We start from the raw sequence: 18352 nt of genomic DNA on the forward strand, positions 1-18352 counted from the left end.
GTTTGATGCGTGTTTACAACAGCTCGTTTTCAGCTTTATGAACGGGCATCGGTTTCGAAACAAGGTAATTTTCTGAAACCGTACCCATATTATGTGACACAACCTTGAAGATACGCATAGGAGAGGCAAAAGCTGTTCTCTGCAGCACTGGCATACAAGTTGGAAATGCTAGAAGAACGTGATGTGCGACGTCCAAAACTTTCTACGAACAACGTTTGGACTGGGAGCAAGGTGCACGGTTCAGGGTCGTCGCGCAACATTGGCTGAGCATTGTTGCTAAGCAGAAAACAATGTGAAAATAACTTTAAAATGACTGCTTCCGATATTACAGCCTCAGATTTGGGATCCGCGTGGCATGCTCCCAGGCAGCACAACAGCACTAGGCGAACACTGGGCGACAATTGGCAAAAATTGGCATGAATGGCGGTCCTACATTGGCATTTAAGTAACGCGCTATCACTTTGTCACGGCCGCATTTTCAGGCCAGTTTCGGGCCAATGTTCGGCCGATCAAGCCGCCAAAGCAGGGCTGGTGTTCGTTCCGCGATATGGGCCACTAAAAGTGTCGGATTGGCTTTCCAGCTTTTGAACACTGGCATCAAGCTTTCGAACATTGGTATCCAGCTTTCAGCCACAGCTATTCTGCTTTGGAAAATTGGCACATGCAACATAACCCACTGGCCAATGACTGGAACTGTCAATGTACCATTCAGCATGGCAATTATTCACCAATGAGGATGCAAAGAATTTAGGAAAGGACCGGTTTATTTTACTGCGTTACAGGATCACGTTTCTAGCGCATGCAGGATGGCTTGCGCTGCAACCAGCCATACTGATAAAGGAAAGGAGGACCCAAGAGCATGGTGGCAGAGGTTCTGGGAAAAATCATTTATTTTCATGTTGGCTGCGTGCGGATGACCGAGGTTGGACAACGCAGCTCGGCAAGCTGCTCTGGCAGGATTAAGGCATCCATACAGTGCTTAACAGAGCTGTCCTCTAGTGAACTGATCAGTCATATCAGAAATACCCGGTGCACGCCTCTTGCAACAGCACATTTGCACTGCATTCAAACACAATCCTCGTCCAGCTCGCGCACGATGACCTCACGATGACCTCGCGATGCGTCGAGCCTGCAGAAACATGATTATAGTCATGATGAGTCGAAATATTGCCGTCAAAGAAGAAAAACAAATGATTAAACAACACTGAATTTTTTTAGGCAACTTCAGCGTGAGGACATGCGCCACACATATTACAGGATAATTTGTAACAACTAACACAGGTTTAATTAAACAAAGTGAAAATTTTTTTGCCTTATACCAAATGGTCGATTTTCATTTTAGTGCTCCATGTCGCACCTTCAGTAAATATATTAAATTTGACAAAAATCACACAAAAACACCCGTATGACAGTCCAGAGTAATGCCTTTTTTAATTGAGAGAAAACTTGGACAAAAGCTTTAACCGTGAGTTGCAGATCTTTTATTGCACCTGCAAGTTTGAAAGCCAAAGATAAATAGTACGGAAGTAGCAAACATATGCTTACCGACTGATCTGCAATGAAACACTGAGCAGATCTGATATCTGTCCTTCATACGCAGTACATGACAAACGTATTCCTGATTGCATTGGATATCAGGTCACATTGTTGCAAACCAGCTGTTCGACAATGTAGTGAATGTTTGAGACTGAAGACGAAAAAAAAGGTTCTTACAATTCTGGCAGATTTGCATGGCGCACGACGCCAAGCCAGACGTTTCGCAATAAGAGCAGGTGCACAGAAGTCATCCTCGTGCTTTGTCTCGTTCTCTTTTCCTGCCGGAAAAAATAAAGCCCCAATCAAAGCAACACTTACCCCAAAAACGATATGCAATTCCGAACGTATCTCAAGATAAAAGAATTGTGGTACTTACAAATAAGATATTGCAGACCAGGATAGAAAACCGCGTCGCAGCTCTCATATGGTTTTAGATGTAACTTTTTGCTTGCGCAGACAACGAACGGGGCTAGCTCCAGTGCGCTTGCTTATTGGTCGCGCTGGTTGTGCGGTGTAGGGCCGCTGTGCCAGACAAGGCAACACCTTTCAGTCAAGGATGTGTCGTTGTTACGAATCGCGCTGTGACAAATGGCAGGGGAGACGAAGATGTTGCTATCGAGGGGGTGGCTGCAGGGGGGAGAGTCATTTTTTTTACACAGCTTTTGTGGGCGCGAGAAAAAGTTTCTAGCTTAAGGGTCGAGAAAGGAAGATCTTGGAAGGGGATTGGGGCGCATGAACGGCGAAGCGCGTAAGAGAAACAGCTAGGAGAAAGTGAGTAAAATTATTAAGAAAAAAAATGCGATTCACGGGGTAGGAGGTTTGCGCACTACCTAAAAAACGCACGGCCGGCTAGGAGAAGAGTTGGGGAGATAGGAGACTTGAAAGAGAGAGGGGACGGGGGCAGAAACATGTGAAATGGGTTCTGAATTCCCGGATAATTAGTCATGGATAGTTCAGAACCCAATATCAGTAAGCAACAAGGATATGGGAAATGCCGAAGCGTCAAATTATTGCTGCGAACCCACAGGAAATGCATCACGTTCGGCGATCGTGAACATTGAAGCGAACAACGTGGAGCTTCGAGATGTATTTCGGCAAAACGACTTCATACACTCTGGTATGTTGTGGGGCCATTTGTTAGCTCAATGTGGCAGTAAATGCTACCATAAGATAACAAAAATATAAAACAATAAATAAAATATTGTCAAGCAAATTCGCACTTTTTCATAGTAATATTATACGGTACATGTGCCAAACAAGCTAGCTTAACTTGCGTGAAACAGTATTTGTCAGTAGATTTATTCTCTGCTCGTCGAAGAAGCCTCAAATAAGTTTTTCGTTGTGGTGGAAGTTTTAAGGAAACCAGCAAAAAAAAACGTGTTAAATTTTGTTTCTTAAATATAACTGATCCTTTTAAATAATAAAGGTAATGTTCGAGAGCAAATAAATATTTGGCAATCAATTAAGTAAAGACATGAGTAAGAACTATAGCCCTCATTGCAAACTATGCAACTGTAAAATAAAGTGCACAAAAAGAACAATTTGCAATATTAAGATTTGCAGAGAAGGAAGGAAAAAGCAAATCGGAAAACAGGAAAAAGCGCGATAGCAAGGAACGGTGTAAGGAAGCGTAGGACTCTCTTAGCTCGTGACTGCGTGCGGTTATGAAGCGGCGGCCTAATATTTCGCGCGTGCGCTACTTATAATTGTAAATTACCAGGCCACTGCTTCGTTTCTGGGCGTTGCTAAAACTGCGCACAAAGTCAGCTTAGTGAATACACTCTCACTAAGTTATTACTTTAGATTTAGGATCTCCATTAATGAGACGCACGCTGCGCAGTGTGGGAGTGAATTCTCTGGAGCGAAGAAAAAACAGTGCTTCCTAATGAAACAAAAATGGAAATGAAACTTATTTAAATTTTTTTAACAAGCGCCTTTCAGCTTGTTTTCAGATACTCGCGGAAGCAGGGCGTGCAAAAACGCTTTCAGATAAACAAATTTCATGCAAAATAGGCGAGTTATTTTGCCCAGACATCGGACATAGGCTACAGCGGGAGCTCTGTCTGTGTACTTCTCAGAAAAGAATATAGTCTGTTTATTAACGGCTTAGATAAGCCATATATGATTACACGCATCATTACCACAGGGTCAAGACAGCGCGCATTCGTTAATTACTTAATTTACGGGGCCTTTGAAAAGAAATTGCGTGGTTAGTTGCACCCGCTTCTATTTGCCTAGTATTAGTAAAAGAATTATATAGATCTGTAGTGGTTGGTCTGGATGGTGTCGTCGTCGGTCTTTGGAATATGCACAGTCGATTGACAACCACCCAAGTCGTCGTCACGTCGTTGCACAACTCAAAATCAGCGAACGGAAAGAACAAAAGTCGGGGGCAGCAGAAATTATTTCTATAAAGCAAACGAATGCGTTTAGAATGCTTCCAAATGCGTTTGGGAATTGTTGCGAAGCACTTAAAACTCCGTACGGGCCAAATTCTATTGGATGTTTTGAATATCATTTGACTGAAATGCCACTTTAACGTCCGCGTAGCATGGTTATTATGATAGAATTGCAGTTGTACTAATAGAGTAACAGCACAGTGATACTACTGTAATACTCCTCAAATTCCATAATGTGCTCCAGGAACATGTGTTTTGATCTCAGGGATTTAACTTAAAACATCTACTTTGGCCACGTACACAAGCTAATTATAGTTGAACTCAGATGAGACTGACCTATACAGGTCTCTAACCTCTTAGAGAACCCGAAATCAGTTTTTACTCTTTCGAAAAAGCCGCCGCGATAGCTGAGTGGTTATGGCGCTCGGCTGCTGGCCCGAAAGACGCGGGTTAGATCCCAGTCGCGGCGGTAGAATTTCGATATAGGCGAAATTCTAGAGGCCCGCGTGCTGTGCGATGTCAGTGCACGTAAAAGAACCCCAGGTGATCGAAATTTCCGGAGCCCTTCACTACTTCGTCGCTCACAGCCTGACTCGCTTTGGGACGTTAAACACCCATAAACCAAACCAAACCAAACTCTTTCGCAAAATTATAAACTCTGTCTGTTGTGGCAATATTGAACGTTGCCACGTGGTATTAGCAGATGGCGCGAGGTTGACCAGCGCTTGCCAGTATGCTTCTTACGCTGGATGAGTGATGGCAAAGCTAGGCCAATATAGACAGCAATCTAGAATGCCAGCCAATTCTGGCGAACAGTGGGAGAACTCTGGCCAACATAGCCCGCAATAGCCACGATTCGAGATGCCATAGCCAGCAATGGCAAACAGTGGGAGAATTCTAGTTAAAGTGGCCCATGATAGCCATGATTTGGTAATGGCACTGCCAGTACTAGAAAAGCGATGAAAAACCTGGGCCATCATTGGATGTATTAGTGAGTGGTTTAGCCAATATCAGATGCTCATTGAGAACTCTGGGCCTACTTAGACCCATGCTTTGCCAACAGATTTCTAATATTTGCCCGCTGTAATGTGCAACCTGGGCTGGAACCATATTCACTGGAGTGGCGTGCGTAAATACAGGATTGAAGTGTGAAATGAAGCAGGTTTTTGAGTTGGAACTTCTCATTTCAAAGGGTATAACCAAAAGCTGCGCTGTTGCTCAGTTATAACAGCTGACTGCCAGCATGGTAAAACCTAATAATTTACTTTTTATTTTCTGTTTCAGAACGTCTGTGACTAATTCCACCCATTATCTTCAAGTCCCCTCATTGCGTGAATTAACATGGCAATGCAAACACATTAGTCGACATTGTTTTAACATTTTCATCGAAAACAAAAGCAACTTATGAGAGGAAAGACAATAGACCATAGCGAACGCCTGCGTGGCTCCCTACTTGCTTTGAGTTGATTGTTATCTTCGCAAATACAAAGCGCTTTTTTCTATTTTTTAGCACATCAATTAAAATAATTGGCTTCGTTTTTTGGCGGTTCTGTTGAAGCCATACACTTTTGTCCACAAGGTGTTGTCCTGCTCTTAGTGTAGAATTTTTCGCTTTGCCAAAAAAAGTTTATTTGGCAGTAAAGGAAAAAAGCAGTGCGAAGCATTCACCTCTAGGAGAGGCAAGCTAGTGAAAGATTTCAGAGAAACACGGCAAAAGCTGTCGTTACAAGCTTCTAATCTAAATTTAGTTATATAAAGTTTAGTATCTTAGAGTTACCATTTGTGGCAAGGCCGGTCAAATAACTGCAGGATATCATGCTGAAATACAGTTCTGTGTGTGAGCCTTCCAGGGATCATCTTCTTTCTCTTGTACATACCATCATCATCATCCCGCGGCTGCGCTTGTGGCACGCGCCTCGGGTCCGCCTTTAGAAAAACCCCAGGCACAGCCATCTTGCCCTCTCGGCCTATCCTTCTTTCACAAACGTCTTGCCGTCGCGGCCTGGCCGTCCTTCACAAGTGGTGGAGATGGAACTCGATCCCCTTGCTTCCTTACACACTGCCTCTCGCTGGAGCTGCGTTCTGGTCGCCGTTTCTCACCTCCCACCATCGTCATGCCAACCGAAGACAACCAGGACCCTGCCGGCTCCTCTCCTTCGGCCTCACCTGCACCGCCCCCACCGACCGCGCCCTTCCGACAACGCGACCCGCCGATGTTCGCTGGTGGTCGCGACGAAGCCGCGGACGACTGGCTCGACACATACGAACGCTGCAGTGCCTACAACCGGTGGGACGACGCTTTAAAATTCCTGAACGTTTCTTTCTTCCTCATTGAGGTCGCCAGAAACTGGTTAATAAATCGCGAACCACATACCACTAACTGGTCCACCTTCAAACAGCAGTTCCGTCAGTACTTTACCGACCCAGCTGTTCGAACTGGAGTCGCCAAGACAAAGCTCGCTTCCCGCTTCCAAGGTCCCGATGAATCCTATGCATCTTACATCGAGGACGTACTTGCGCTCTGCCGGCGTTTTAGTCCCACCATGCCCGAAACTGACAGCGTCCACCACGTACTCAAAGGAAATCAATTCTTTGGCTTTTACCACTCTACTTGCCCAAAATCCCTCCAGTGTCGATTCAATCATTACTACCTTCCAGCGCCTCGACCAGCTGCAGTCCTCCCGCTTGCAGCCCGGCCTCTCACAGCCCGGCCTCGCTACGGCCTTGCCCTCTGCTGACCTCGATCTGCGCAAACTGATTCGAGCGATCATCCGCGAAGAGCTCCAAGTCCTTAGCCCTTTCTGCCGCCACGGGTGCGATCATTCTCCCGCAATTTCTCATGACGCTGGCCTCCGTCACATCATCAAAGAAGAGTTGGCGACAATCACCCACCCTAATGCATCCGACCCTCCTGCTCCCCGCCCAGCGCCGACTTACGCTCAAGTCGCTGCCTAGTCCCCTCCCTTTGTCCACCCTCCCCGGCCGGCACCGACATCCAATCACATCAGCGCAATGGCGACGGCTCAACCTGCACCATCGTATAACGCACCTTGGCGCCCCTCCCGGCCTGTGTGCTACTACTGTGGAATTCTAGGACATATCTCTCGCTTTTGTCGTCGACGCCTTCAGGACAAGCGCCGTGGTTACGCCCCCTTCGAGAGTGAGCTGCCCTGCTCTTCCTATTATCAACGCCGGCCTTCTTCCAGCCCACCTCGCCGCTTCTCTCCGCCGCCGGTACCCTCGTCTGCACCTAGTGGGGCCCATGTTTCCCGACGCCTGTCCCCGTCTCCATATCGCCGCTCAGCCTCCCCCCTCCGACCAGCAACCACTCTGCCTCTCCGTCAATCGGAAAACTAGGAGTTGAAGTTTCCGGAGGTGAATCTGCACTTTGCGAAATCCCCAAAAGTCCTCCAGGTCGCCCGTTCAATATGATTTCTGTTTTAGCGGAAGGATTACCGGTTGAAGCTTTGATTGACACAGGGGCTGCAATTTCTGTTATTCACGCTGATTTGTGCGGCCGTTTGCGGAAAGTGACGACACCATATGATGGCCCTGAACTTCGTGGAGCAAATGATGTCACACTGCGTCCTTCCGCGAAGTGCACTGTGTGCGTTGTTATCGACGGTGTCCGCCACCATGTGCAGTTTGCTGTGCTCTCACCTTGTGCGCATCTGATGATTTTAGGATGGGATTTCTTGTCTACAGCTTCAGCGCTAATTTCTTGTGGCGACCGTGTCATCCATATGACAGACAGTGATTTTTCGTGGGATTCTTCCGACCGACATCATTCCCATCATTCCCTCACTGCAGCAGCTGATACAGGTTTGCCTCCTCAGTGCGAAAAACTCCTTACCGTTGTTTCCGACCACATCACTGATGGGGACGTCCTCATTGCGCCATCTCATCGCCACTTTGCGCGTGGAATGGGCTTCCCATCCAGTCTTGTCCGGTTCTGCAACGGCTCAGCGATCATAACAGCCATGAACACTTCACGAGAATCCCTCCTGTTGCCTAAAGGAACTTCCCTTCCATGGGTAGTGGATGCTCAACCTATGTCCCTGATGGTGCTCCCGGCCCCACTGCATCAGCAGCCTGCTTCATCAGACGTTCCCCCCCACTGTTATATCAAATACAATTAATCCTAACCTCACGCCGCATCAACGCCAAGAATTGCTCACATTGCTTCGCCATCACCAAGCCATTTTTGATGCAACTTCCCCACCACTCGGCCGGAATACTGTTGCACACCATCGCATCTTTACCGAAGGAAACTCGATTGTACGGCGACGATCTTATCGGGTTTCTTTCTCCGAACGCAAGGTCATTGAAGAAAATGTCAATGATATGCTACACCGCAATATTATTCGTCCCTCAACAAGCCCATGGTCCTCACCAGTAGTGTTGGTTAAAAAAAAAAGGACGGCTCGGTCCGATTTTGTGTTGACTACCGTGCGCTCAACAAAATTACCCGCAAAGATGTCTACCCGATGCCACGGATTGATGACGCCCTTGACTCTCTCTAAGGCGCCGAATATTTCTCCACCTTAGAACTACGCTCACGCTATTGGCAAATACCTATGCACGAGGCCGACAAAGAAAAAACTACTTTCGCAACTCCCGATGGACTTTACGAATTTAATGTTATGCCCTTCGGCCTCTGTAATGCACCAGCCACATTTGAAAGAATGATCGATACTGTACTTCGTGGCCTGAAGTGGCGAACCTGCTTGTGTTACTTGGATGAGATTATCTTTTCTTCAACTTTTCAAGACCATCTCACGCGCTTGAATGAGGTTCTCACGTGCCTCGCTTCAGCGGGCATTCAGATGAACACCAAGAACTGCCACTTTGCACAGAGGGAAATTACAATTTTGGGACATCTCGTTAGTCGCGACGGCATTCGTCCAGACCCTGACAAAATCATCGTGGTCCTGAACTTCCCTCGTCCTCAACGGACTGCAGATTTGCGCAGCTTTCTCGGCCTGGCGTCCTATTTCCGCCGTTTTATCAGAAATTTCGCAACTATTGCTGCTCCACTTCATGAGCTACTTAAAGCACACAGCACCTTCGTGTTGACTGACCTGTGCGACACTGCTTTTACCAACCTCAAGCACGCTCTCACATCGGACCCTGTCCTTGGCCACTTTAGTGACACCGCTCCAACAATTCTTCATACTGATGCCAGTGGTCACGGTCTCGGCGCTGTACTTCTGCAGCGCGACGCAACTTCGCGTGAGAAAGTGATTGCGTTCGCCAGCCGAACCCTGACTCCATCAGAGAAAAATTACACCATTACCAAGCAGGAATGCCTAGCAATCATCTGGGCAGTCCAAAAATTTCGCCCTTACCTGTACGGTCACCACTTCACAGTTATGACCGATCACCATGCCCTTTGCTGGTTGTCTTCGCTCAAAAGTTTGACAGGACGTCTTGGCCGTTGGGTTCTACGCTTACAAGAGTACCACTTCGACATTCTTTATAAATCGGGTCGCCAACACAAGGACGCTGACACGCTTTCTCGCTGCCCACTTTCGGAATCAGCCTGCTGTTTTTCTACGCAATGCCTTTCCTCCTCTGACCAAAGCCGACCCTCTCCGACGCACATCACAGCAGTTTCTTTTGACCACTCCAACAACAAACACGCTCTCCGCTCGCAGCAACTAGCCGACGCCTACTGCCGTCCCATCATCGACCACCTTACCGGCGCTTCCAGACCACCCAATGCTCGACTGCGCCGACAGCTACGCAACTTCAACCTCGAAGATGGCATCCTACGCTGCTACGTATATTGCCCCGATGGAACTCGCTGGATCCCAGTCGTGCCGCGGGTGCTTCGCTCCCATATCCTAGCGGCTCTCCATGATGACGCTACTGCCGGTCACCTCGGTTTCCACAAAACCTACGACCGCGTGAAGCGATGTTTCGTTTGGCCTGGCCTCTCCTCAAGCGTTGCTAAATACGTCGCTTCATGCCTCCTGTGCCAACGTCGCAAACGGCCGACTTCTCCACCCGCTGGCCTCCTTCAACCCCTTCCCTGTCCCGCCACGCCGTTTGAAGTCGTCGGCATCGACTTATATGGTCCCCTGCCTCTCTCCGATCGAGGTAATCATTGGGTCATCACAGCTGTCGATCATATTACGCGATACGCCGAGACAGCACCCGTACCCACTGGCTCGGCTCAAGAGGTTGCAAATTTTTTTGCGATCCGTTGTGTTGCGGCATGGTGCTTCCCGGGTGCTCCTAAGTGACCGCGGGAAGACCTTCTTATCGACAGTTGTTGCCGAAGTTCTTCACGCATCGTCCAAACTTCATAAGACAACCTCAAGCTATCACCCCCAGACCAACGGTCTCATCATCATCATCATCATCATCAGCCCTACTACACCCACTGCAGGGCAAAGGCCTCTCCCATGTCTCTCCAATTAACCCTATCCTTTGCCAGCTGCATCCACCCTTTGCCTGCAAACTTCTTAATCTCATCCGCCCATCTAACCTTCTGCCGCCCCCTGCTACGCTTACTTTCTCTTGGAACCCACTCCGTTACCCTTAAAGACCAGCGGTTATCTTGCCTTCGCATTACATGCCCTGCCCAAGCCCATTTCTTTCTCTTGATTTCGACTAGGATGTCATTAACCCGTGTTTGTTCCCTCACCCACTCTGCCCGCTTCCGATCTCTTAACGTTACACCTATCATTTTTCTTTCCATGGCTCGCTGCGTTGTCCTTAACTTAAGCTGAACTCTTTTCGTTAGCCTCCACGTTTCTGCCCCATAGGTGAGTACCGGTAAGATTATGCTGTTGTACACTTTCCTCTTGAGGGAAATTGGTAAACTGCCACTCATGATCTGCGAGAATTTGCCATATGCGCTCCACCCCATTCTTATCCTTCTAGTTATCTCCCTCTCATGATCCGGATCAGCTGTCACTACCTGCCCTAAGTAGACGTATTCCGGCACAATTTCTAGGCTCTCGCTGCCAATTGTGAACTGTTGTTCCCTTGCTAGGCTGTTGAACATTACCTTGGTTTTCTGCATGTTAATTTTTAGACCCATCGATCTGCTCTGCCTGTCTAACTCGTTGATCATGATTTGCAGTTCACCTCCTGAGTGACTCAGCAAGGCAATGTCATCAGCAAATCTCAGATTATTTAGGTATTCTCCATTTATTCTTATTCCCAACTGTTCCCAATTCAGGCCTCGAAATACCTCCTGCAAACATGCGGTGAACAGCATTGGCGAGATCGTGTCTCCTTGCCTGACGCCCTTCCTTATTGGAATTTTATTGCTGACTTTATGGAGGACTATAGTAGCTGTGCAGTTGCTATATATATCTTCCAGTATTTTGACATAAGGCTCTTCTACCCCCTGATTACGCAATGCCTGTATGACTGCTGAGGTTTCCACTGAGTCGAATGCTTTCTCGTAATCAATGAAAGCTATATATAGAGGTTGGTTATATTCTGCGCATTTCTCTATCACCTGATTGATGGTGTGAATATGATCTATTGTAGAATATCCTTTACGAAAGCCTGCCTGATCATTTGGTTGATTAAAGTCTAACGTTGCCCTGACTCTATTAGCGATTACCTTAGTAAATACTTTGTAGGCAACGGATAGTAAGCTGATCGGCCTGTAATTTTTCAAGTCCTTGGCGTCTCCCTTCTTATGAATTAAGATAATGTTTGCATTCTTCCAAGCTTCTGGTACAGTCGAGGTCATAAGGCATTGCGTATACAGGGTGGCTAGTTTTTCTAGCACGATGTCCCCTCCATCCTTCAACAGATCTGCTGTTACCTAATCCTCCCCAGCTGCTTTTCCCCTTTTCATTGCTTCTAAGGCTTTCTTTACTTCATCTTTCGTTACTGGCGGGATGACGCATTGCTGTGCACTGCTGTCTTTCTCATTAGCGTTCTGATTACATTGGCTACTGTACAGGTCTGTGTAGAACTCTTCGGCTACGTTAACTATCTTATCCATATTGCTAATGACATTGCCCTGCTTGTCTCTTAATGCATACATCTGGTTTTTACCTATGCCTAGTTTCCTCTTCACTGTTTTTAGGCTACCTCCGTTCTTTAGAGCATGCTCGATTCTCTCCATATTAAACTTCCTTATGTCGGCTACCTTGCGCTTATTTATTAACTTTGATAGCTCCGTTAGTTCTATTCTATCGGCAGTGTTAGATGCCTTCATGTTTTGGCGCTTCTTAATCAGATCTTTCGTCACCTGAGATAGCTTCCCGGTATCTTTTCGAACCAACGGTCTAACTGAGCGTTTTCATCGCACCCTATCGGATATGATCTCCATGTACGTGACACCGGATCATCGAAATTGGGACACTATTCTTCCGTTCGTCACTTTCGCCTATAATACAGCAAAACAGCGGACTACCGGTTACTCTCCGTTCTTCCTCGTGTACGGCCGTCCTCTCACCACCATTCTGGACAGTTCTTTCTTCTCTACGCCTGAATATCCCTCCACATCAGTACCTGCCCAGTTTGTATCCCGTGTGGCCAGATGCCGTCACCTTGCTCGCCTCAACACTGAAGCCAGCCAGCAAGACCGCAAGAGTCGCTACGATTCTGCTCATCGGGCGGCCTCTTTCCGACCAGGTGACGAAGTACTCCTTTTTACACCACTGCGCACACCTGGCCTTAGTGACAAATTTGTCCACCGCTGCCTTGGTCCCTATCGGGTCATCAATCGAACTTCTCCTGCGAACTAGTGTCAAACCTGTTGTTCCTCCAGCCGATCGACGCCAGCGTGGTACTGAAATTGTTCACGTTTCCCGTTTGAAACCGTTTGTGCGCCGCGGAGCATGGGTTGTTTAGGAGCGGCCAGGATGGCCGCTTCCGACCCCCCGGGCAGATTGTGTGAGCCTTCCAGGGATCATCTTCTTTCTCTTGTACATACCATCATCATCATACCGCGGCTGCGCTTGTGGCACGCGGCTCCGGTCCGCCTTTAGGAAAACGCCAGGCACAGCCATCTTGCCGTCTCGGCCTATCCTTCTTTCACAAACGTCTTGCCGTCGCGACCTGGCCGTCCTTCACATGTGGCATGTAATACTTAATTTAAAATATCCACAGATGATATGCAGTTCAAAGCTATTGGTTACGCAGTGAAATATGGTACCTAAGGAAGTTGCTTTCAACAGAGCGATTGAGGAGAGCCCTTTGTGTTTTTCCTATCTCATGTAAATTTCAGGTCAGTTCAAAATTTCGCTAAACGAACTCTTCTCCTTCGGCAAGGAAAGACACAGCCGTGAGTTGGCTGCCGTGAATTGTATTCGTTTTGTTCACCTTCAGTACTTCTCATAATTGTTTTCTTGTCGATAGCAAGGTCTGTTTTAGCGACCTCATTATTTCGTCCATTTCTTGCGCTGCGACTGCCACTGTGAACAGCAAAAGAACTAAGAGAAAGCTTTTAACCTTTTTGAGTCGGCAGGGCAGAGTAGAACAGTGCATACTATGGTCACACAAACAAAGGCCAGGTGCGCTGCTTAACTTAAACCTAATTTCTTTGGCATAGCAAGTTTTACTTCTCTCAGGGGTTACCTGCACACAAGTATACATGTAGTGAGCAAAATTCGCTTGTCGATTTATCCGAACTACTGGGTCCACGAGTGGTCTTTCAGAGCAGGTTTGTTAGGAGCGCACAAGATATCGAGAATTTATCTCCCCAACAGGAATCAGGTCTCCAAGTATGATGGTCGGCATCTAATCGCCCTGCCGGGCGCGAGAACGGCTACCCCAATGCTCCTAGACTCGTTAAAGTTACCGCTGTCTCGAACGCTGTCTCAAACGCTGTGCTTGTAGAATGGCTTCTTCTCGACACGTGGCGCGCCGGCCTTCTTCCTTGCATTACCGTCCTTTTCGAGCAGCCGCTCTAGCGATGCGCGTTTCGGCAGCAGGCGAACAACGACTGGTTCTACAGATGGTGTGCCGGACCTCCTGCGATATCCATCAAACGGAAAGGCCTGCAGTCACCAATAAATATTTGGGGCTATTACAAAACATTCATTTCGCGTTTACGCAACGAAGGGGGCTTTGCACAAATAGGAGGGCTGATCTATAGAAATAGAATATGCCATTACGTGCTCGACTGTGACGCCACAGAGGCCATGGATCAACGCTGCAAAGCTACACGTTACCCGGAAACCAAGGGGTAACAATTAGAACCCAGGCGAGTTTAATCCATTCCAAATCAAAGATAGTTAATGAATGTTCTTTGAAGCACCAACCAGAGTCCTCAAATCGCAATTGTGCCGTTTTTGCCTGTACCTGAATGCATTGCGAACAGTAATGAATTTCATATCTGTAATGGCCTTGATTTGAGCTAGCCTTTGCAATGTCTATAGCTTTATAATTTACTTTTATTTTATTTCTTAGAGGTGAACGGCGGTAGCGCTTGTCATAGATCAATACGAAGCCCAAATTTCGAACATATTTCTCTAATCTACCTTTAATTGTCAGGTACCAGCGACACAGAGAGGACGCGGCGCTAGTATGCGACTGCGCTCAAGAAGTTAATCATGAAGGAGTGAAGAAATAATGCGATGTATTTGAATACTACCCCATCACAAATCGCTCCTCTTTGCCTACTTCGTGCGGATCAGCTTTTGCCTTCGCGCGCTATTCTCCAAAAGCAAGGCGGCAATTTATACCGCTTTATTGCGAAAGCACTCATACGCTCATCAACAGCGGCCAAGAATCTTGTCACCGTATGTAAGTACCTACGTGCATACGTAGGATCATTTGCCATTGCCTAGTAACCAAAATTGCTATCCTAGCTTATCGGGTTTCCTCGGATAAGCTAGGGTACTAACGCGGGTATGCTCTGGTGAGTTCGCAGGAGCGTCCCGTCAGCTGCGCGGAACGTTTCTCGGGATTAGCGACATGGATCGAAGTTTCCACCGGTGGCTGTGACAGAAACGGCCACCTGCTAGTGCAGTTGTGCGTCTCTTAACTGCTCCGCTGCTGCGCAAGTATTGATATGAGGTCTTGCCGCCATCTATGAATGGCCGTGCCCTTAAGGTGGAGCTTAAGTGCCCGATACAATTGAAGAATGAACACTTACTTTCGGACGTTAACGTAGTTGAACTGCGTTAAAACGCTACCGCTTTTCCTTTAGGAAAGCAGCACGGCACGAAGGCGGCTTTCCTGGACGAACTCAGCGAGTGCGGACAGTTTCCAGTGCCTCCGCCCTAACAGACTTCATGAGCAGGCAATCGACATGGCTAACAGTCGGCTGCCGCTGCATGTGCTATGGAATGAGCACTGCACTGCAGATGCATGCATTGTGCACTGCACTGCGGATGCATGCATTGTGCACTGCGCTGCGGATGTATTCGCACTTTTAACGAAGTGCGCGCAAGCAAACAGTGCAATTGAGCTCACTTCATGGGCGGTGGTCGTCCGCAGTGCGCGATGTAGTACAGTAGATCGATGCAGCACAGGTGGGCGCAACACTTGACGGCGAGGAGAACGAGAAAGCACACGAAGACGCAGAACGTGGTGAGCATCACTGAGAGCAAGAGCGCTACGTCCTCGCGGGGCGCCGCCGTCGGAATCTCTACGGGAGCCCCGAATTCTGCAGGCATCGCTGATGTGGAAGGCCACGGGGACGAGGCTGGGTCTCTTGTCGTCTCCGTAAGGCTGCGCGTGCGCAGGAGCGAACAAGCTTGCACACGTACGTGACACTAAAACTTTGACAAGCAGAAGCTAGGCATCGCAAAAAACCACAACACCTGAAGGGTGACGTTGCCATGACACTGCAATGCTCAGAGAGCATTCCGAAAGCCCGAAATAATTCTTTAGCCTGCAATGCAAACTACTCGCCATCAAGCGAGACATTCTAATCAAACTGCCTATTCTCTTGCAGAACATTGGCTGAACAATTGAAAAACATTTTTGTAGGAAACAACGTGCTTCCGATTTAATTCCATTAACTTCTGTCATATTGTTGGCGCCCCTAAAGCCTTTTACTCCAGCCGGCCAACGGTCCAGAGGTGCAACAACTCTATATTTGTTCAAATAAACCCTCTATGCGTAGACTGTATTCAAATGAAACCAGTACAATATTCAGGAAAGTTTTCCGCAGGTGTTTACGTGTCTGCATGAATATAACAAGTTCACGGGGGTTTATGGTTCATGGGGGTTTAATGTCCCAAAGCGACTTAGGCTATGAGGGACGCCGTAATAAAGAGCTCCGGATGATTTCGAGCACCTGGATTCTATAACTTGCACTGACATCGCAAAGTACACGGGCCTCTAGAATTTCGCATTCATTGAATTTCGACCACTGCGGCCGGGATCGAACCCGCGTCTTTTGGGTCAGCAGCCAAGCACCATAACCGCTGAGCCACCGCGGAGACTGAATAAAATAAGTCGTCCTGAATGCAATAAATAAAGCCAGGGTGAAAGCTTCGTGTAAATGCAATAAAAAATTCAAACCTAGGACTGACTATGAAGAGTTGTTTCTGTTGTCTTCGAAGGAATTGGAAAAAGTATTTATTTCGACATTCAAAATTTTTAATGCAGCAAGTAGTTTCGCTCAACGCTCATTTTGGCTTCCGAAAAAGCATGTCTATGGATTGCGAATATTTATCATTCATGGAATGTGTACTTCGAAATATTGAAGAAAATGTCGTCACTGTTAGATTTTTTCAATTAATCTTAGCCTTGCTTTCGAATCATTCGGCCACACAATAATATTCTGTGCACTTTAACAGCATGAGATTTTCCGGAGGCCTCAGAAGTTGTGAAAATCCTTCGTTGATAATCGACATCAATCTCTTTAAATATCAAGCGATTATTCATTGTTTTTGCCGGTACTAAATGGTGTGACTCAGGCAACTACCTTCAGTCTGTTCTTTATTGTCTGTGTTAGTGGCATTGTGTCTACTGATGCTGCTGTCAAAGCGGGCACGGGGCTACGGTGGGTGGGTAGCGCTTCTGGATTGTCGAGGCTTTAGTCTCCGATGTTTGAGACAGACGCCAACATTTTGTGGTTGTGACACTGGTAGTGCTCCCGCTGTAATACACATGTCCACGGCTTTATGCTGCACCATCAGGTCTCAAGTGACAAGGGATCAAGAAGGTCTGGTATTCACCAAATTTAGTATGCACCTATGAAGATTTCGCCGAAGTTCAAGACACTTGCTGCAACTAACTTTCACGGTGTCACCTGTCTACTTTGCCTTGCAATCGTAAAAACATAGAATTTTTTCGGACCCTGGCCCTTAGCAATCATTACGTGGAGAAAGCTCCCCACTTTCCAAGCCATCCTGAACACAGTGATTTGTTCGCTGAGACAATGAGCGTAGTTTGCTGATTCTTACTCCGTTCCACTATAGGCTTCATTATCACCACCTAATGACGTCTCCTCCAGGACAAAAAATTATTGTAGGGCTCTAAGAAGGATGAAAAATAAAGTTTCCCTGAACGTACCAACATTCCTGCTGAAGAAAAACTGCTGTGGGACCATAACAAGAACGAAAAATAAGCTGGCTGTGCCCGTGCCACCAAGTAAAACGTTCTTACTCTGCGGCAGGACAAAGGAATCTCCCATTGATGTCCAGTAACCCTTGACCCTCGCCAGTCACAGTCATAATTTAGCCACAAACTTCGTCACCTCCTCCAGCCACCTCAATCTGCTGTGCACTGCCTCGCCTGCCTTGTCCTGGAACGATTCACTTACCCGAATGTTTTGTTTCCTCCTATCTGCAGCCGCTGACCGCGAGGCGCTTCGATGTCGCCAGAATGTAAGTGCACCGACAGGAAGACATTGAACAATCTGTATAGCGCCTCGCGATCCATGTGCACCAGGCCGTCACTGCTGTTGGTGCCGTTGTTCATGATGTCTATTACAGTCATAGTGGCTGAATCCCCGTTGACAGCTTCCGCCTGCCCAAACTGCGCAGTGGATCCAGAGTTTGGTCAGTCGCGCACCGTGTTATGAGCAATCGCAGCAACACGAGCGCAACGCTTAAAGATCATGATAGCCTTACACGAAGGCGCCTACCTGCTTCAGCTCATTCAGTGGAGGCCATGGGCGTCCCACTGTACCGAGGGGCGCCTTCTTCCGAGGTGTCAAGCCCCCCCACCCCCCCAACGTGGACGCACCGCGTTACTGCGTTTGGCAGCTGATAGCAAACACGGTGGCGTTCAGCTACCCCTGGCGGGAAATTATTGCGCCCCCTGTGAATGTCTCCTGAGCCCTGAGATTGGAAAGAAGGAAGAAGATATGTATTGCAGGACAATTTAACAACGCGAAATGAAGATGACAGTGCGACAAGCATGGTCTATCGTATTTAGTATTTAACGTGTCAATAAACTTACTGATCTGCTACGTTAAACGAAATGAATTTTTTTTAAACCGCTTCCCTGTCCCATTTACTTCCCCTGCCAAAAGTACA

The 18352-nt window shown here is 47.5% G+C and overlaps 1 protein-coding gene across 2 annotated transcripts in view; it reads right to left on the reverse strand.

Moving 5' to 3' along the window:
- LOC144119392 (uncharacterized) overlaps nucleotides 1-18057 on the reverse strand; it is a 97281-nt gene extending 79224 nt beyond the window's left edge. Inside the window, exons 1-4 of one of the 2 annotated variants that reach the window (XM_077652018.1) lie at nucleotides 17959-18057; nucleotides 17635-17849; nucleotides 15333-15590; nucleotides 13439-13886 (exon numbers count right to left, since the gene is read on the reverse strand). In XM_077652018.1, coding sequence (XP_077508144.1) covers nucleotides 13733-13886; nucleotides 15333-15590; nucleotides 17635-17810 — 588 coding nt within the window. In that variant the 5' untranslated portion in view covers nucleotides 17811-17849; nucleotides 17959-18057 and the 3' untranslated portion in view covers nucleotides 13439-13732. Of the gene's footprint in view, nucleotides 1-13438; nucleotides 13887-15332; nucleotides 15591-17634; nucleotides 17850-17958 lie in introns of those variants that run through there. The other variant, XM_077652019.1, reaches the window with a different exon arrangement.
- Nucleotides 18058-18352: the final 295 nt, after the last annotated feature.

This window comes from Amblyomma americanum, chromosome 2 (genome assembly GCF_052857255.1).
Source record: "Amblyomma americanum isolate KBUSLIRL-KWMA chromosome 2, ASM5285725v1, whole genome shotgun sequence".
NCBI classification, from domain to species: Eukaryota; Metazoa; Arthropoda; class Arachnida; order Ixodida; family Ixodidae; genus Amblyomma; species Amblyomma americanum.